Raw genomic sequence first — 21556 nt, 5'->3', positions numbered from 1 at the left:
GCTCTTGGTGGGGATTTGCTGCTACGACTAGTATTAATCCGCAGAATGAGGCAACGTTGAAGTTGTGTGTTTGGAGCCCTGATGTAGTAGGAAATTGAAGATGAAGGGCTCCAACATTCCTTACAATTTCTAGTGCCCAATACTTTAATGTTTAAACAAGAAATTAGTGTCTAAGGCACCGGCATTGGAAGTTCTGGCAATCTGACAATGTCTGAAATCAAAGATACTTCTCAAACTATCAAGTCAGATAGCATAGTGCCTCAAAGCTCTAAAAATCACAGTAGAACCTTAGAGGTTGTAAGTTTAGCTACGAAACTATTCAGCAGTGCTGGAAATGTTTTAAAGCTCCAATCCTTTAAAGAATGTTTAAAATCCTTCCTCCAATGTATCTCCCCTTGTATATGTGTAGCATCTTTCGCATGCAACCTCGGAAGCTATCTGGAATATCAGCAGACAAGAAATTTCGGTGTCAAATAGCTTCGGAAGCTCTTGAGCATCAGGAACATCTGAAGATGTCCTAATTCATGCTACTGGTGTGTTGTAACCTTAATCCCACTGTAAGTGTCTAAGGCGCCGGGATTGGAAGTTCTAGAACATCTGACAATGTTGGGAATCAAAGTTTCTTCTCAAACTATGAAGTCACAAAATACTATAAACTATGAAGGCTTTTGAAGATCAAAAATTAACATTAGAACCTTAGAGGTTGTAATCTTAACAGCAAAAGTATTCAAAAGCGCTGGAATAAGTTTTACGAATGTTTTCAATCTTCCCTTCAATATATCTCCCCTTGCATTTGTGTAGAAATGAACAAGGCAATTGAAGGTATTTCCAAATACAAGCATCTTTCGCTTGCATGTTTTGAAAGTAATCTCGGTGTCAAATAGCTTCAAAAGCTCTTGAGAACCAGGAACATCTGAAGATAAAGATCCAAGCTTGCTACTGAAGTTTTTTAACCGTAATCCCAATGCAGCTCTTACACTGTCCACTGCATTTTGACTGGTGAGTAGGGTAATTGAAACATGTAAACCTTCCAGCACCTTTATAACTTCTATAACTCCCGAGCTGCTGCAGTGTGATTTTAATGTTCACTATGGAGCTTTGCAGTCCCCAACTCTCAACAAAAAAGTGCCCTCTACGTACGGCCACGCAACCATTCACACGATTTCGAACGGTTTGTGTGTCATCATCCGCCGGCGCGTGAGCCTTCGACAGCCACCGAGATCTTGTTGAGAGCTAGAACGAATGAGGTGCGCGCCCCACAGAGCTGCTTTGTGGGGGAAGAGAAATTGAGGAAGAAAATGAAACAAGGAACACACACACACACACACACACACACACACACACACACACACACACACACACACACACACACACACACACACACACACACACACACACACACACACACACACACACACACACACACACACACACACACAAACGGACAGACAACGGAAGATTTAAAGCGCGATGCCGCGGGCAGAACGCACGCGGTTCCGAAGAACCGGCGGTTATTTATTTTGCCCTCGCGCTGTCTTCCCGGCGGCGGTGAGACACCGGAGTCCGTTCGCAGTCCCTGGAGTGTGTAATAAATTTCCGACGCCTTCCACACCACTCGGGGGGGACCGGGGTGGGGAGGATGATAACGATCAGGTGAGGACGATAAAATGTAAAACCCTCTCACGTTCGAGTGCACGACACCTTTTCGGGCCCTCGGTTGGCGCCCTCGTCGCCCGTACGCGGAGGTTCGCTTCAGATTTCAGCAACACCAGTCAAGGGTGGTCCCCCTTGGCTATAGGGGGGCGAGTCCCGGGCCGGGCGGGCACGGATAAAAGCGTCCGAAAGCTCCGAAATCGGTAAGATCTTGCCTGCGCTGCGGTGCCAGGCTTCCGAGGTGTCATCTCCTGCGGTCGCCAGCGGGACGGCCTAATTGTAAATAATTGATCGTAGCCTCAGGATAACGCCAGGATCATGCGTCACGTCCCGCAGTGCCGGCTGCCCCACGCTTCATCCGTGTTTGTTTATTAATTTATTTATATATATTTATTTATTTATATATTCATTTCATGCCGATTCAAATAACGCTTTCGCCTGCTTGGAACATTCCCACTTTTTTGTGTTTGTATGTGCGTGTGTGTGTGTGTGTGTGCTGTTGTTTGATGTTTGTAGTTTGGTCCAGACCGGCCGTAGCAGGGCGCAATGGCATGCAGCTAGAGTCCTTTATCGCGCGGAAATGCCTGCTCCCTTATTAAACCCTTCTTAATCCTGGGCCCTTGAGGTGTTCGCTGCTGCCCGTCAGCCACGGGCGCACCTTCCCCTGGTGTGCGTCCAGGCAAAAGGTCCAGAACATACGATTGCTTTTAACTTGCTGCCATTGGTCGTTGCGGCAGCCGACGGCACAAAGAGCAAACAGGCGAAACACACGCACACACATTGCATACATTTGCTTTGCGAGTGAGGCGGTCTCTCTCTCTCTCTCTCTCTCTCTCTCTCTCTCGCTGTTTTGTCTTCCTGTCCATTTTTTATGCCTCCCTTTAATGCGTAGGATTGCTTTTTTCTGTACTTTTCCGTATTCCAAAAGATAACCATCTCGCTTAATCTCGACCTTGTCGGACTGCCGACTGCTGTCAGGCTGTCGTCTCTGCCGGCTCCTTCTAATTTTGGTGCACCACCAGAACCGTGCACAAAGTGTTAAAACCAACAAGTACACACACACAGACACAGGCACGTAGGCAAAGATAGGCTAACATGGGTATTTAAAATCATCAATCTTACCTGCTTAATCCAGCACTAACGGGGGCCTCTAGCGGGCCTCCCTCCCCTGAAGCCTGATTAAGACAGAAGGGGGTAATGGGATTTTCGCTTCCCTTCTCATTAGACCCCGGGTCGGCCCGGGGGGTTCGAGGACCACCTGGCATGCAGCACGGGACGAGGGAGGCAAGTGTCGGAAGGGGTCCTCACACCCGTCAGCATAGCAGCCCCGGCTCGAGAAGAACGCGTAAACAAAAAAACAAAAACAAAAGGTCGGCTAGGCCCAAATAATGAGGATGGTCCCGGCTACTTATGGTAGCCGCGTCACCTCCACAACCAGTCGCCGGATCTGTTTTGGTGTCCGGCATACACATACACACACGCACACATAATCAACAGAAGCTCGAAAACACTCTCAGGTCCATGTCCATTTCAGGAGTCGTCGGGAGTTGGCAAATGGAAATGAGTGGCTCGGCACGGCAGCTGGAGATGATGAGAAATAGGCTGCAGACAGCCGCAGGAGAGCTCCGTACTCCATCCATCCATCCATCCGTTTACCCCGAGCAAACAAGGCTACCGGACCTTTCCTTCAATAATGGGCTCGGTGCGTGTATGCGTGTGTTTTTGTTTTGTCTGTAACTGTCCCGGTCCATTACCGCGGTCCGGTAGTAGGTGTCCCGCTCATTATGCACTGTTTGTGTGCCGCTTTTTGGGGGGGCCAGCTGGACCAGCGAACGCATCCCGCGGTACGATTTGGCGTTTCGACGGTGTTGCTGCGTTCAATATCTGGCTCCAAAAGACGTTGAAATGACCCCGAAGTGCACAAAACAGCAACCAGGCGACGAACTCTCCAGGGCCTGTAGGCGCTGCACCAGGTATGAACGAGCGCGGGACGCAGGGAGGGCATAATGAGCCGGTAAAGAACTGTCATTTACGTCCAACAGCTTAATTGGGTGTACGCCTAGGTGTCGATCTGCGGCCAGCAACATCGCAGGCGATCGCATTGAACGGGCGAGATGATGATGAGAGAGAGAGAAAGAGCGAGGGCTAACGCCCGCACCGAACCTCCGTCGCTTCCGTTCGCTGTGGAGCCACTGCCCATTGTACAGCAAAACCGACGCGCACGGTTAAAGATGGCTGCTGGATGGCAGCAGGGCTCTTGGCGTGACTTGTTAGTTTGCTTGTGAAACACACATTCACACACGTCCACATTCTGTTTAATGGAGAAGGGGGGGTGCATTCCCATACCCCTCCCCCTCCCCCTTCTCCCTTCTATTTCCTCTTCAGCTCTTTCGTACTGTGCGTTTTCAAAAGCAAGGAACAGAAACAACAACAACACCAAAACGGCACACCCGAGCGAAGGAGCACGGTTTTGAAGAACGCCGCCAAACGACGGTCTGCCCAGTGCTCAGCTCAGAAGTGCGAAAAACGCGCCCCAAACGATAACTACATCTCTGCAGAGCACGCCAACACGCCGCGCGGGTATAGAATTTCTTCACTCCGTGCTGTTTGCGGTGTCTGTCTTTCTCTCTTTCTCTCTCTGTCTTTTCTTCCCTTCTTCCGAAGAGGAGATTGAGTGGTAGAGACGTAGCTGGTTGGCATTCGGCAGCCCTGCGCCCCAGCTTGTTATTCTTACTGATTTTTTTTCCTTCTGCAAATGGCTTGCGTTGCTTCCTTCGGTGCAGGGGCATCTCACGCCCGTTTGGAGCCTATTGTCTGCATCAAAAGAGAGAGAGAGATATATATAGAGAGAAAGAAAGAATAAAAAAGAGAGAGATCATAGGCAGGTCCTGTGGCGTTGCGCTACGGCTTCTTGGTGCGCCATCCATCCGCATGCGCTTCCATGAAACACGCAGCCCAGCGCACATCTGCACTCCATTCATCAACAACCAAAGACACACACACACACACACACACACACACACACACACACACACACACACACAGACAGACATCCCAACACCTACGTTCTGAGCCTCACGATCTCGGCCCCTGATCTGCGGCCCCGTTTGAAGGAACAACGCACGCACAAACCCCCTTCTAACGCACCGCGTGTACTTCGCACAGAAGAAAGCAACAACACGGCAACGGACACGTACGAACAGGCAAAGTGTGTGTGTCTGTGTGAGGCAGGGTGTCAAGAACGAGCACGAGGGTAAAGGGGCCCACTATCTCCTGATCTGACCCTTTTGCGCCGCATTCTTGCCTTGGCCGAGGGTGTACCTTGTGGCATTATTCGACCTTCGGACACAGCAACGGCAGTAAGGAGGTTGTGGTGTGGAAACCATCGTCACCACCACCACCACCACCTCCATTGCGCCACCGAAAGGGAGGGTGTTTTCCGAAAAGCTCGAGAAGACCTCGGTCCGCTGGAACTAACTGGATCGGTTAGAGCAAGATAGAGATAGAGAGAGAGTCAGAGAGGCATTGGGTATTCTGATGCGGCCTGCCTGGACGTTCTTGGAATTTCGTTTCGACTTCACGTCTGTGCCAGTCTGTCTCTTCCGCTCCTTTTCCAGGGGTTCTTTGCGCCGTCAAGGTTCTCCTGCCTCGGTGTCCCTAATACCAAGGCCAGCGCGCACCGGCTTCCATTGGCTACCGGCCGAACTGATTTCCGAAAAGCGCGCAAAGGCTTTTGTGGGCATCACAGAAAGAAGAATGAAGGAGCAGGAACAACAGAGAGAGAGAGAAAGAAAAAGCAACCGGGTCCTCGCTGCATCGTTTTCCGGAGGTTCGCCGTTGTGACCCTTAATGGTTCTGGAACTACACACATATACATATATTGAGAGAGAGAGAGAGAAAGATACAGAGGGATTGCTAGCTTAAATTGGGATAATCTGGCACGTTATTGCGAGCATTAGAGCACATTAGAGCAGCAGAAGGCATTCCCAGCGCAGGTAGGCACCGGTGCGTTTTGGGAATGGAATGCAATTACCCCTGTAGGAGCTCTAGGATCTCCTCTGATGCTTCGGCTAGTACTCGGAGATACAATCAGATGCACTGTTTTATCAACAATGGATCCCGACACTGTTGGAATGTCCTGGTGTTGTCCCACAGCAACACAAACAACAAAAACCTCGGCGAAAGTGTCTTCCAGGAAGTGTCCCGGGAAACTGTCGTTTCTGGGACAGCTTCGTCTCTTACCGGCTCGGCACCACGAGGATCTTCGCACCTCAAGGGCATCTCGTGCGGTCGAACTGTCCAGCATACAAACCATACAGCTCCGCATTCCAATCTGGGGCGCGAAAGGGACCGACATTCTTGATGGCCGGATATACTGGAATCGCCCGCGTGTGAAGATGCGCGTGAAATTCGTCGGAATTCGTCCAGAAAACCGCTTCGTCGCCCCGGGGTGGGCGTAGCAGGGAAAGTGGAACGGGGCAGCAAGTTTGCGGGGGGACATTCTTGAGCAGTGGAGTTTGAGGCTCTCTTGGTACAGCAGAAATATCTGGCTGGCACGTCTCCTGCCATTTCGACAAAGTTTCGGGGGTGGGGGATTTGTTTCCTTTTAGTTGGTTCCCTTATGCTCTCTCTCTCTCTCTCTCTGTCTCTGTATTCTACGTTGTATCTTCCCTATGCAGCCCTACGGTGTGATGGAGGAGCAGGGGGCACAGTAGAAGAGGGCACAGAAAAGATCGACGATGACGATTGCCCGCCGACGGGGGGTCTCGCTCGCTCGCAACGCTCCGAAGATGAATGATTAATCCCGAAACCCTCCGAAAGCCCAAAGAAGAATGCCCACGGTGTGGTCCAAGGGGCGGAAGCAGCTGGGCGGCGCGGAAATGAAATGTACATTTCACACCTTTCGGCCCGGCGGGTGAGGACGGCCCTTGTTGTTGTTGCTGCTGCTGTTGCTGGTCTGTCCTGTCCTGTGGGGGCTGTCGGCGTCGGGGCGAATAAAGCGTTTTATAATTGTTATGATTTTATTAGGTTTCTCCGAAATTTCTGTATTTCTTGTCCTCTCTCGCTCTCTTTCTCTCTCTCTCTCTCTCTCTCTCTCTCTCTCTCTCTCTCTCTATTTCTATACATCTTTCTCGTTCGTTCGCTTGTTCTTGATGACCGTCAGGCACACTCGCTTGTCATGCCGACCAACTGAGGACCTTAAGGGCCTGATCACTCGGTGTCAGCTTCGCCTGGTCCCGTACCAGACAGTGTGGCGTTAGATCACTCCATCCCGTTCAGACGCAGTCTGGCAGGCTCTGCCATGACGCCATAACTGAAAAGCGGAAGCTGCTCGGGAATGTGTCCGTGTTTCTCGGGAATGCGGTTCAAGGGTCTGCGCTGGGTTTGAAGGATTCCCGCACAGTTGAAGAGTGCTCCGGACACTTTGTAATTGGATGATGTCCATGCCTCTTCTAGACGTGCATCGTCGGCCACCGGACACTCCAGCAACATATTTCGCTGGCTGACATCAAAGCAGCGGCAATGTCGCAGGAGCCAATAAATATTCTGGACCGCTTCTCCGGTGACAGCGGAGCGGTGTTGTGCAACCCGAGCACGAATTAAATTAAAAAAAAAAACGCACTGTCCCTGACAGACATTGTAGTGTTGGTATGTGTGTGTGTTTTTGGGCAGGATTTTCTTTTCACAGCGTTAAAAATCCAATAAAGAAGAAGAAACAAAATGTGAAGAAATGTGGCTGGAGACTTTACCAAACTGTATGGTAGGGTGTCTGAAAGCCATCAGATCCCTTGTTGGTCGCGTGAATGCTCTCCCGCATTCTTTGGGTCCCGATTCGTTCCGATCCGGATCGCGAATTTGCGAATCCAGTAGAAAGGGAGGATGATACTATGAAGGGATCCAAAAACGATGTTCCGGGGTGTGTGTGTGGGTGTGTGTGTGTGCGCGCTCTGTGCGCCAATCCCAAGAAAAATGGAACGTTGGGAACAATATTTTTTTGGCAGTCCAGAAGAGAGATCACGAAAAATCTGATATCGACCCGTTGGAACGCCGCCGTACAGCGATGATCCTTCCCCCATTACCCATCCTTCCTTCCTCGGAATGTTTGCCAAGCTCTGGTCGCTTCTTCTCCTTCTTTTTCTTCTTCTTCTTGTGAGCAATATCGCAATCTTCCCAGCGGGTGCGCCAACGCTTTGGTTTGCGCTTTTTCCAATGCTCTCCTTCCGCTCACCCAAGTGTTGGTTCCTTTCTATGGCTAGATTTCAGCGAGTTCTGGTGAGCTCTGCCATCCTCACTAAAATTTGCCTCATCCCGGACACATTCACACACGTACGTACCCGGTGACCCTTTGATCTTGGCTGCAAGTGTGCGCAAGTTCTGACAGCTTGCGTGATTTCCTTCTCACGTCCACAGTGATAGATAGGCTTTAGGTGGTGGCGGTGGATGTGTCTGTCCCGGGTACTGCTCGCTTGACCACCCATTGCGGGGCTGCTGGCACGACTTGCCAGCACTCTTCTGCCATTTGGCGGGTGGTGGAAAAAGGTCGGCACGGGGCGACCCCAGCGAGAGCCGATCGATCACAAAGCTCGGTCGAGGCAGATTCGTTAAGGGTTTATGGTGGGAAGGGGAGGTGAGATGGGGCGTCACGATCGCATGACACACACCTTTGACAGCTCTACGCATTAGACGAGGCGGAAGTGAACCACCATCCCTAAGGTCTTGCAAATCAATGCAAAGCGTTTTGGAAGCTTATGGGATTTTGAAGATGTTTGAAGATTGAAATACAAATGATTCTAGAAGTTTCTCGCCATCATGATTATGTTATATTAATCAATAATTGTTGGGAATTTATTTGGAGGATCTTTGAGCTTACTTTAGAGCCAAGAGTGATCTTCAAATGTTGTTGGTAAATGCTATGAATAGCAAACTTCTAATGTCAGTAACGATCCGATTGAAACATTGAAACTCTTGACGTAGGCACGCTTCGACATCTGTATATGTCTCCAAATATTGTTTTTAATAATCTTTAATTCTTCTTGAAACAAGCAGCATGCGTTAAAGGTGTTTTCATGAGCTCAGGAACGATCTGAAAGGTTGATTGGTGTTACTGCAGAATATATGGTTTTAATTATTATATTTATTGGTTAAGACTCTCGAGTTCCTCTCTGAAACATACACATCAAAAGCCTGCCGGCGGAAAACCATCATATAGCTGGACACTGTTTTAAGATTGCTTTGAGAAAACGCCAGCTTGGTTCTCTAGGTTTGATTGTCTTTGCTCACCGTGGACGTTTTGATGCTTATTGTTGCTGTTTAGAAGAGTTGGTGGAAGAATGTGGTATCGGTCTAATGGTAGACGCGTCGACTCATGTTAATTCTAGACGTCGATCAGTTCCCGTATGAACTGGCTTAGATGATTATACAGATGAGTGAGTTTTTTGGATATTATTTAAAATTTAAGTTAAATTCAAATATTTTCGATTTGAAATGACAGTTTAACTCGCTACCCCTAGGCTTCAGTAGACGAGTCATGGGAAAACAACGAGTTTTTTATCGGAATCGATTCCGGCTAGCTCCAAAGTTTCCTAGAATCGATGCAGAACCAGTTTCCGGAATCGGCTCTTGAATCGGAATCGACTCCGGAATCGGTTTTGGAAATGGTTCCGGAATCGGAGTCGGTTTCGGTATCTTCATAAGAATAGGCATTTAAGTCCAATGATACTACGTATTGATAGTTACAAAAAATCAAAATTTACTAGTCAACGATTTATTCCAAAGGAGATTCCTGGACTGATTTTTATTTCAGTTCAAGAACTGATGCTCATTTCGGAGCTAATTCCATTTCTGGAGTCAATCATGATTCCGTTACCGGAGCAAATTGCGATTCCCAGGACGATTCCGATTCTGGAGCCGATTCTGATTCTGGAGCCGATTTCGATTTCGGAATCAATTCCGGAACCTGGAATCGGCTTTGGAGTCAACTCCGGAATCGGAATCGATTCCAGCATCGAAATCGGCTCCGGAATTGATTCCGAGCACGGAATCGGAATCGGGTAGGACTGATTCCGAGTTCCCACCACTACAATAGGCTTATTCCGGTTGATAAGCTAAAGAAGAGAAAAAAGAAGAAGAAGAAAAAGAAGATGAAGAAGAACAAGAAGGAGAACAAGGCGAAGACGAAGAAGAAAAAGAAGAACAAGATGAAGACGAAGAAGAAAAAGAAGAACAAGATGAAGACGAAGAAGAAAAAGAAGATCAAGAACAATACGAAGAAGAATAAGAAGAAGAAGAAAAAGAAGAGGAAGAAGAATAAGAAGAAAATAATAAAAAAATCATTTTCCTGGATTAAGATTTTTTCTACTCAGTTTTTAAAACCTTTAACGTCTACGGAACATTTTCCAAAACATTTTCCTATGTTTGTAGCGTATGTAATGGCGTTACATTTGAAACCGTAAACTTTGCGTTACATTTAGAAAGCGTTAATGGAGTTAGGGGAAAGCGGGGCAAAATGGGCATGTGGGGCAAAATGGGCACCCTCTATTTAAGCATTATTTGACTACAAAGATACTTTCCAATGCTCAAAATGTATTCATTGGAGTGTTCTATGAGCACCATATAAGTTTCATAACCCTTACATGACAAAAAACCAAGAAAAATGCAAAATAAGGTTTAGTAGCATATTGATGTAATTTTTGCCACTGCGAAAATAAGCTTAAACCAGTGTCACAGGGATGCGTTGAAGTTGTACATGATATATTTTTAAAGATAAGATTTTTCTATATAATTTGTCTGAAAGAAGCAAGGCGATTGAATGCGTATTTTTACTAATATAACAAAAAATACAAAAATGCTTCACGTGGGGCAAAATGGGCAGTTACGCTTAGGGCAAAATGGGCAGATGCTTTTGACATACGGCGCTTGGTGAGGCTATGGTGTTGTATTTGTCGCCTCAATAATGATATCAGGCACAGATTAAAAACATTGGATTTTGTAGATTTAAACGTGTAAAAACTGTTTTAATTTTGATAACATATTTTTGGAAGAATTTTAAGGGCTTTTCTGACCAGCAAAACAAAAGATAGAACGAAAATACATTTCACGAAACGTGCGCAAAACCATAGACCATTACCTAAGCGCAGTTGTTGTGGCCCATTGTGCCCCAGTGTTTTGACGTTTCACAGTTTGTTTACATATGCCCATTTTGCCCCAGGGCTATGCCCATTTTACCCCGCGTGTCAAAAATGCTTCTCGTAAAACATCAACTTTTATTTTACATTATTTACATGTTTTTAAGTTGTTTTCATTCTATGTGGCAATTTAAATCCATAGATAAATGGTGGAGGCATGCAATAATGAAAGAAAAATTGTGTTTTGTGGCATATTCAAAGGAATATTCAGTAAACTGCTTAACATGCCCATTTTGCCCCGCTTTCCCCTACATGCGTTCATCGTTCCTTCGTTTCCGGATGGTTTGTGTACTGGCAAGCGAGCAGCGCTACCTGGTGTGCAATAGTGTAAGCTGCAGTTGTGTCGCCTTTCTGAAAGCGATTAGCTAAATTCATTAAAATAAAGGCGTAAATTTATATTTAAAGCGAGCAAATGTTATTGAACAGCTGGAAATGTTAAATTTTACCGAATAAAAAAATTCCCTTCGAAAATAAAAAAATACCCCGAACCACAAGCTGTCAAAAGCTGGTTTGTTTTGAACCCGCTGCTTTGTGACAGTTCTAGCTGTCAACAAAGCGACGGAATTCGCGCGCGCAACAAACACACAGCATAAGCAAACCGTCCGAAACCGCCGGCTAGGGTACGCGCGGTGTCTTTCTCTCTTTCTCTGTGTATCGTTTGGTGTTGCTGTTATCGAGAAGAACACGGTCATAATTTGCGTTTCAGCTTCAGCGATCAAGATGAGCCGCCGCAAAACGGTGCACGTGCCGCTCAAGCTGGACGAGGAGGAGGACCGCCGGCTGGCCCAGCTGCTCGGCAGCGACAGCGGGTCGGACTCGTCGGTGGACGAATCGAGCGCCCGGCAACCCTCCAGCACGGACAACGACGTGGCGAAGGAGAGCCGCAAACCGGCACCAAGCGGCGGTGCCAGCTTGCGGCGCTCCTCTCGCATCCTGTCCCCCAACACTCGGTACGCGAAGGATTACGTGACAGGCGGTGGGAGACGGCGCGGTTACCAGGAGCTGACCGACAGCGATACGAGCGCGCGCGACGACGGCGCAGACAGTGGTGGCGATGGGCGGATCGCCGGTGCGGCGGACGACGATGAGGAGTTCGAGCTGCTGAACAACAAGGTGGCCGCCACGACGCTGTTCGAGGCGCGGACCGATGTGGCGGGCGACGGCATTTACGGCTTCCGGACGCCGAAGAAGCGCGGCTCGATGAGTGCGCTGGCCGCTCAGGCGAGCAGTGCCCAGCAGCAGCGAACGCCACGCGCCGCCCCTGTGCCGGATCGGGCACCGCGGACGCCACGGACGCCACGGACGCCGCGCACCGCCGGCAAGGTGCCGAAGACGCCGATGCATCTGCGCCTGCACGCCAAGAAAGGTAAACACACACAATTGCTTCGCTGATCCTTTGCATATCACAATCAATCAATCTATCAAACTGTTGGCATGAAGCCCCGGATCACGCTTGAAATGCATCCTGGATAGACATGGATGGCTGCTGAGGCTTCATAACAATACGCTTGCCGGTATGTTCCATCTTGATTACGGTTCGCCAAAGTTGTGTCAGAATGTTCGCCTCTTGCCTCGTACACATCAACCAAGGCATTCGACGAAACAGACACACGAAGAAAACATTCCTTTAACCTTTAACTCTCCGACCGGATACCCGGGTGACATATCTTTAGGAAATTTAATGTTTATGAAGGGCACGCGATTGACTTATTTTATTCCTATATATATATATTTTTGTAATGTTTTCTTTTAATACCCAATATTAAAAAATAGTAAACGAGTTTATAATAATCCCATTTCTTCACCAAAGTAATGAGACTAATGTCCGCACCTTTGTACCAAATTTGAAATTTAATTTTTTAACGCAACAAAAGCTATTCAGATTTTAATGTGAAAAACAATAGCTTCCCATGCAAAACTACTCAATGCCTCCCTTAACTGATTTGTTGCATTTTTTCCCCCATTTGCCAGAACTGTCGAAAGCCTTGCAAGCGTCGCTGATGTCCGACTTTTCCGCGAGCGAGAGCGATTACGAACCGTCCGAGGAGGAGGAGCAGGAGGACAGCGATACAGACGAAGAGGAGGAGGGCGACCAGTCAAGCGAAGGCAGCTGCTCGGCGGACATCGAAAGCGAATACAGCACGGCCAGCAGCGCCGGTCGCAACCGGCGCAAATCGCACGCCGCCGCCACAAACGGCACGAAAGCTGCACGGTCCACCGCCGCACCGAAGCTAGCGATCCCCGTCCCCGCCAGCCTGCCGGCACGCGGACCGGGCCGGCCGAGCCGCGCAGCCGCCGCGAAGCACAGCGCCCCGCCCGACCTGCAGTACATCGTGCAGAGCGACGACTACTTCTCGACGTTCGCGGCCGGCGGCAAATCGGTCACGTCCGACCACACGCTCGACCGGCTGCAAACGCCGCGGCTGCCGCAGGACGTGCTGCTGCGGCTGCTGGAGGACACGAGCGGCACGAACCGGGCCCACGCAGCCGCCGTGCAGGAGCTGCTGGACGAGCACAGCCGCCAGTTCGCCCGCTGGCTGTTCCTGCTCGACCAGGGCTACAGCGTGCTGCTGTACGGGCTCGGCTCGAAGCGCACGCTGCTGCAGAGCTTTCACCATCACGCGCTAGCCGACCGGCCGGTGCTGGTCGTGAACGGGTTCTTCCCCTCGCTCACCGTGAAGGACGTGCTGGACGCGGTCGCGAACGATCTGCTCGAGCTGCAGCTGCCGACCGCCCTGCACCACGAAGCGATCGACGAGATCGAGCGCGAGCTGGCCTGCCAGCCCGACCTGCACGTCTTCCTGCTCGTGCACAACCTGGACGGGGTGGCGATGCGGGCCGACCGCATGCAGGCGACACTGGCCCGGCTCGCCAGCCTGCCGAACCTGCACCTGGTCGCGACGATCGACCACATCAACGCGCCGCTGCTGTGGGACGCCTCCAAGCTGGCGCAGTACAACTTCTGCTGGTGGGACACGACCACGCTGCTGCCGTACGGCGTCGAGACGGCGTTCGAGAACTCGCTGCTGGTGCAGAACGCGGGCGCCCTGGCCCTCTCCTCGATGGGCAGCGTGTACGCGTCGCTCACGTCGAACGCGCGCGGCATCTTTATGGCGATCGTGCGCCACCAGCTGGAGCAGGGCGGGCCGGCCCATCCGCACTACCCGGGCATGCCGCTGAAGGATCTGTACTGGGCGTGCCGGGAAGCGTTCCTGGTCAGCAGCGACATTGCGCTGCGCGCCCAGCTGACCGAGTTTACCGACCACAAGCTACTGCGGATCAAGCGCTCCCTCGATGGGTCGGAAAATCTGCACATCCCGATCGAGCACGGCCTGCTGAAGCGGTTCGTGGAAGAGACGGCCAAGAAGGTTTAGTGGCGCGACGGTGGGGGGGGGGGGGGGTTGGAGAGAAGTTCGTGTATTATATTTGCACTTACCTTTTTGATGATTTCTTGTTCTCTCTGAATTATTCCGTTTTTTTGTGCGGCGCATAAATCGCTCCTTGTTCTTGTTGCTGTGGGAGCAGGTGAAATGCATTCTCCCTGCATCATAGGGCACGCATACTTTATACTTTGATACTCGATAGAATTAAAGCAATAAAATAAACAGGCGGGCCGCAGTATTCCAATTTTCAAACAATTTCAATTTTAGTCAAAGCTTTGCTGAAACCAAATGTGTGGAGTTTCGTAAAATTAGATGTTTTTTAAAGAAAAAATTTAAGATCCCACCAAATGAACCAGCTTTATCGCTCTTCAAGGTTTAATGATGGTCTGTGGAGTAGGACGAATTGCATGTTTGTTCTTCCTTTTTGTTATCAGTAGAATGTGGTTGGTCTCTCCCTCATCACCGCTACATCGCCTGTCCGTTTGAAAGGCGATCATCATTAAGGAATTACAGTTGGACCTAGAATCGGTTGTAGCCTCTAACAAATATATTGATGACAAGTTAAAGATTCTAGCTGGTAGTTTTATTACGACTAAACTATTAGTTCATTATATTGCAGACTAGTGCGATCAGACCTTTGCCTTTTGTCGACTACGCGATTATCAAATCTACAATATCCCCTCACAATCGCAGACTCCGATCTTGCTCAACACATTCAACCGCCTTCACCAACTGCTTCTTGTCCGGCGCCACAACCGTTTTGTGGTCTTGGCCTACCTCAGGAGTTATTGTTGTTGTTGCTTTATTTTTTTACGAGGCTTTTTAGCATTCGCCTCTCTACCTCCGGAGTGTCCGAAACCGCTCAAGGTCTCGCGCATTCATCTGCCAGTCTGTTATCCCGGCTTAATGGTGGACGCCTCCACGCCATCTTGCCACCTCAAGTTGGTGTAATGTGATCGAACGTACGCGGGGCCGTCGTGCATCGTTTTTGCGGGGAGTCAGTCTTTACTGACATGAGCTGAGGTGGAACGAACTATTCGAAGCGGACTGATTTGATCGTCCAGGCGATCATGGAAACCCGGAAGGAGTTTCCCTTACTGGAAATGTTGGAGTTTAGAAGCCTTACCTTGGGTAGGGGGACATAACTAAACTCTTGAAATAAGTTGGTACACGAAGTTTTTAGGAAGCGTAACGTCCTATCTTGGCAGTCCGAACGAATCTGCCCTGCCACGGTCGGAATTGGTTTTATTTATACTCAATAAGTTTCGTACATTTGGTTTTGGAATGTGTTTTTGTCCTAATTAAAGGTTATTGATATGAGGTGCAATTTATACATTATATTGGAGTGAGGTGTCTGTCAATTTGTGCTTATGCTGCGCTTTTAGTGTTTTTAAAAAGGTTCTGGAAAGTTTCAACTGTTCTAGCCAAATAACGAGTGCGTTCGTCGATCATTGCCTACACTGCGCTTTTAGCAATAAGTTGCTATGCGTTCTCTGTTTGTCCACTTTGCTGCAGTAACGCTTGAATTGCTTATGTTGCGCGTTTCGGTTGTTTTCGATAAATGTTTTTTTCAATGGTTTTTTCTATGGATGGTATGGTCTAGGTATGTTGCTATGGTGTGGATTGATTTGCTGATGTAATATAATGAATGTGTTGCAATAATGTGATTTGGCTTTCCGAAGTGTGTTATAATGTGTCTATAGCTGATAGTGTGTATTATAATAAGTTCTGTATAGCAGATATGCTACATTAGGCCTACCACGCCTCCTCTGTCCTTGTGGACGGCCTAAACAGATTTTAGCCTTGCGGAGCTTAATACGCTGTACGCTGTAGTGAGGACGCCGTACATCTCGTATAGCTCGTCATTATAACGGCTCCTCCATTGTCTTTCCACTTATACGGTGCCAAGTATCCTTCTGAGCATCTTCCTCTCGAACGCGGCTAAGAGGGTTTCGTCAGATTTGGACAGTGTCCATGTCTCAGGGGCGTATGTGAGTGTCTGTACTATACAGGTGCTGTATTTTCTCAGCTTCTGAACTGATTTTGCAGGCTGTAGAATGACCGGTTGGCAACCTTTGACAAAAGATGCTGCTGACCTTTGACCTAAGATAGGTGAATTCTGGGACGACATCGAAAGTACGTTCACCTATCTGTACGTCACGCCTACGTAGATTCTGATTGTCTTTTGGGAGGGCCGCTAATGTTGCCACCATCAATTTGGTCTTTGCCTCGTTATGTGCAATCCAAGGTTCTTTGCCGCCTGTTCAATGCCCTGGTAGGCTTCTGCTACATAGGAGAGCCGCAGACCAATAATGCCGCACCAAGCGCCCCTGCCGAGAGCTCCTGCTCGATCGGCCTTCGTGCACACCCTGCCTCGGCGCTCGGCACACACTAAGCCTTGCACGCTTAGTGTGTGCGACAGTGTGCGTGTACACACTCTTATCCCCCTGGACGTTGACCGGTGGCAGCGCAACTGCCACGGCAAGTCCAGGGGTCGGCACGCACGGCTGCCCACAACATCCCGGATTACAAAAGAGCTCATATCGTCGTACAATTTAACCCTGGCAATGCTATCATATGTGGCTTTCAAGTCAATGAAGCGATGGTATGTATCGTGTCTGTATTCAGCCATCTTCTCCAAGATCTGCCACATGGTGAAGATCTGATCAGTGGTTGGTTTTGATGTAAGTTGGTTGATACGACAACTGATGATCTAGGGCAGGATTTCAAAGGCGAGCGCTTTGGGGAGTGTGATGATACGCAAATTCGAGTATTCCGTCGCCCTTTTTGGTTGCTGTGTGGATAACACCCAGTGTCACGATCAGCTGGTTCATTTCGACGGTAAGTCCCCCCCCCCCCGGCTCAATCTAAAAGAGCTGGGCCACCAACCCATCGCAGCCAGCAGACTTATTACTCTTAAACTGCTTGATGGTGTAGGCGTTTATTGAAAGTAAACAGTGTTCTTATATTCTATCTTGCCTACTTATCTGTGTGCGATCGTAGGATCCCTGCGTGTAAGGAGCTTGCTATATTGTTAATCTAGGATTGCAAGGTTGGGGTTTTTCAAGACTGTGCTACATTACCGCTTTAAATGCTTTGGATGTGCTACAAAATACAACAATGCAATGTATGACGATAGACGAGACAGCAATGAAGGTCATTATTTGCTTGTATGCCTGCTGATGATGCCACTCTAGGATTGGGTTTTTCCTCGTTTATCTGTAATCAGCCGTTCTCTTCCGAATGCTCGCACCATTGCTAGGCTTCACCAACGTATGAACACATATGTACACAAGCAAAGAAAATTACGATTTGCAAAATTACTCACTGCACACGCTGATAAGGCCGTCATCATCTTTTCGGTGGAAGTTGCGTTGAATATTTGCATTCCTACGGCACTGATAAGTGTGAGGTTGTGCAGTTCTGCCCCGATTATTCGCGTCCGTCCAACATTGGTAAACGTGACGTTTGAGATTGTGCTGCTAATTCCCGTATAAAAGGATGCTCCATTGCCCGGCGTTGCTCAGTATCAACTTTCCAGAGGAAAGTCCTAGGCGCTAGCTCACTATGTTCGCGCATAAAGTGATCGTGCTTCTTGCTTTGGCTCTGTGCTTAACGACTATAGTCCGCGGTAAAGAAAACGATCCGATTAAACAGTTATTCTCCAACATCGGGGATATAATTGGAAACGGGATAGAAGAAATCGTGAAAATAAAGAAGCAAGAGTGGAATGATTTCACTCAATCTCTTGACCGTCTTAACGAGTTAAACGAGCGCCTTAAACAACCGTAATAAGCCATAATAACCTGCTCAATCGATTCGTCCAAACTAATTGAATTGGTCCTAACTAAGGATTGATGGAGCAGAAACGTGTAGATGGCAGCTCCATGTACGCACGGTACGATGAGTGTGAGATCAGCAGTGAGGTGCTGCTATATTCATTAACGAAGGTGCGATCACACACGGGAACGGTAGATTGAGACTCCACAAGGGCATGAAGTTTACGACCAAGAATCAGGACGATGGAATGGTGGAAACTGTACTCAATACTATCAGGGTATTGGTGGTGGTGCTGGTAGAACCGCAGGTCAAATCTGAACGGAGTTCATAAGGATAGTTATGATGACAAAAATATGGTTTGGGACCACTTTAAAAATATGACCATGTAATACGCACGTGAATATAACTTTCTTGCTTCACCAATTTACTTTTCCTAATACAAGCAACCATTGTTTTATCCTTCCAAATCCTTCCACGTCACAATAAGACTTTTCTGGAAATAATAAAAAACGTACAGAATTGGAAACGTGCAGAATAAAATTTAGAACAAAGTTGACCATGCTTTCAATGAAGAGAGATTAACACGCAGAAGTTCTTGGAGTTAACACCTTTCATTTCAATCTTCCGAAATAGGACAGAGCCCCTGGATTTTCAAGCTAAACCACCCCCTTCCGACTGCATAGGCTTTCAATACTTTGAATCAGAAGGTTAGTAGGTAAAGTGTCAACGACTCTGTCCGCAATGAAATCAAAAACTGCTACCGTCTGGAATTTTTGAATTCGAATAAGAATTGAATAGTAAAACGTATAAGAACTGATGATTAGTTCAATGTGTCAATCTAGCCAAGTGCTGTATTTTGAAATGACAATCTTGTGACTCGTATGAGGTTGTCTTATCAAAATCTTAAACAATACAAGCAAATACAGTACAGCGTACAAAGCGACTCTTACTCAGTGTGCACATTTGTAATACAGGTACCGTTGGTTCGTCACTTTTTGGCATTCAAATTACTGCTGAATCACTTTTCTACACTTTCATGTGTTCGCGCATTTCTGGCGTAAGATTAAGAGACGTTTTCCTTCAAAAAATCAACATTAGAACAGCAAACTATCGTCATCACTTTTCAAATAGAGCTAAAAATCTTACGCTACTTCCTATGCTAATTCCTACGTATGGGCACATATTCTGCTCGGTATTGTTTTGCAGATCAGTGGAATCAGCAACTCGATAGGAACAAGAACTGTATCGAGTCCAGACTCTGACCAGGTTCAACGTTCGTGCTCTCAACAGGTCCTGGTACAGCTCCAGAAACGTAATAAAATTGAGAACTATTTCGGATTATGAGTTTATGATCGGTCCTAGATCCGGTATTCTTGATCGGTTCCATGATCGGTAGGGGTATATGATCAGTTCCAGGATCGCAATAGAATCATAATCGCTACTAGAACCAGTAAGGGTTCAAGATCGTTTCTACGATCGATAAGGATTCAAGAGCTCAATATAAACTCCAGGGCAAGGAATGGGTCCAGAATTCGTTCCAGGACCCTTAGTGATTTGTGATCGGTTCATTTATGAATCTTTAAAGATTCTCCATGAATCTCCAGAGATTCATGAATCTTTAGAATTTCTGGAGATTCATAGGGAAGCTTTAAAGATTCATGAATCTTTGGAGATTCGATTCGAAATTAGAATCACTCATTCTGAAGATTCATGGAACCCAACATAAATCCATAGAAAAAAGAGTAAAGAGGGCACTGCATACTAAAGTCTATTGATCTACGGGGCCCCAGGCGACCATCTAGTTCGCCACTGCTTGTAATGCTCCGTGAGGTTTTCGATCTTCTTCCGGGTGCTCTGATGCTTTTTAAGGAACTTGCAATCTTAATTCACGCAAGTTTCCCGCTCATGATGATGATGACCCACCTCTAACCCCTAAATAGGATTGAGATGTTCGATGTATCTTGCGATAGCTAAATTGCGATGACGAACCGCTAGTACCCTGATTTTCAAAATCTACATTTCGCGCGCGTGTCTCAATTTAAAGTAGTCACATTCTAATGTTATTATATTTATTTGTTAATATTTGTGTTATTTCTCTCTACTGTAACTATTTCATCAAAGTCATAAAAATTGATTGTTCTAATCAAAAAACCGTATCATCATCATTAAAGTAATGACAGTTCATAAAACATTCAGGCGATCCTACTTCTAACAAAAACAGAACACACTCTTCGAAACTCAGATGATGAACCACTATCTACAGCTTCTCTTGGCATTCTATTGTAAAACTGCATTCTTTTATGAAACAACGAGTTCTTGGCTCCTGTCGTGGCATTGTTAGGCAAATCTTGTTCGGTAGTGATCAGATACTCTCACGACCCATTCTGAAAGATAGGCAGGCAAACGCCCCAAATTATCCCAAATTAAGGGACTGGTAGAGCTGTATTTTGCTCTATAGTTTACCCTTTTGGATTGTTTCAGGAGCAGCGCTAAAGAGTATCTTTAGCAATAAAGTGGTATTAAGATAGGTAGATTAATTAGGAAGTCTAGAAAGCCTCAAAGTTAGCAGATGACGTAAAACATGACGTATCCAGTTTAATGGTTAATGGTTCCAATACAACTACGCCAATCGAGACACATGGAGACATACCAACCTTGCAGTTACCTAACTAATGAGCAGTTCCTATTAGTTGCCTACTCCACTCGTTCGTTAATCAAACTACTAAGACTGAATGTTGAATTCTTCGTTTCAGGCGCGTCCTAATTATCACATCCGTTTGCTTTAGGTTCTATCTTCAATCTACCTCTGCTTCTTTCGAATAACTGCCATGACATGTCTTATAACCATAGAAGACCAGTGGAAACGGGATTAGAATAATCATTCTTGCGACTGAGCAAGTGATATTTTTTAGAACTACGAAGATAGCGTTATAAAAGCAAAACATCCTACCAAGGGCCGGAAAGCACACTCCCTTACTTTCCACACGTGATACATCTTTCCGATGGGGGAGTGAGCAAGAAATTGCAACCAAAACTTCATTCCTTCAATGCCTTTCACAAATTCTCTCTCACCGTCTTCAAAGACGCAGACTCGTTGCCGCTCGTAGTGATGGGTACAATTGGCCAAAAACTGGAGTCGACTCCAATTTCCAATTTCGGAAGGCAGCATTATCCGGAGTCGTTGGGAATCGACTGGAGCCGTCTGGAATCGCCCAGAGTCATCCGAAGCCTTTCGGGATCGGAGTCGTTCGAAGTCGTCCGGAGTCGTCCGGACTAGTCTGGAGTCGCCAGAGTCGTCCGAAATCGGCCGGAGTCGCTTAAAGTCTCACTAAATTCGAGTCGCCAGAAGTCGCCCTGAGTCGCCCGGAGTCGGTCAGATTGGGGATTCGAAACAAAGGAAAGAAATGAAATGCCTGATCACAAGCACATTGCACTGGACGGCTTCTGTTGACTCCGATCCATTCTGGACGACTCCGAATGACTCCAACTCCGGCGGACTCCAACCCCAAACGAATCTGAACGACTCCAGACGACTCCAGACGACTCCAGGCGGAA

At 47.6% G+C, this 21556-nt stretch overlaps 1 protein-coding gene across 1 annotated transcript; it reads left to right on the top strand.

Annotated features, from left to right (window-relative positions):
* Window positions 1-11130: 11130 nt before the first annotated feature.
* LOC120906659 (origin recognition complex subunit 2) lies at window positions 11131-14233 on the top strand. Its single transcript, XM_040318499.1, has 2 exons — window positions 11131-12204; window positions 12810-14233. Exons 1-2 carry the CDS (start codon window positions 11559-11561, stop codon window positions 14210-14212), a joined length of 2049 nt encoding a protein of 682 aa, XP_040174433.1. The 5' UTR covers window positions 11131-11558; the 3' UTR covers window positions 14213-14233.
* Window positions 14234-21556: the final 7323 nt, after the last annotated feature.

Source organism: Anopheles arabiensis, chromosome X (assembly GCF_016920715.1).
Source record: "Anopheles arabiensis isolate DONGOLA chromosome X, AaraD3, whole genome shotgun sequence".
NCBI lineage: Eukaryota > Metazoa > Arthropoda > Insecta > Diptera > Culicidae > Anopheles > Anopheles arabiensis.
Note: the sequence above shows the minus strand (reverse complement) of the source record. Positions and strands in the feature narration are given on the sequence as shown.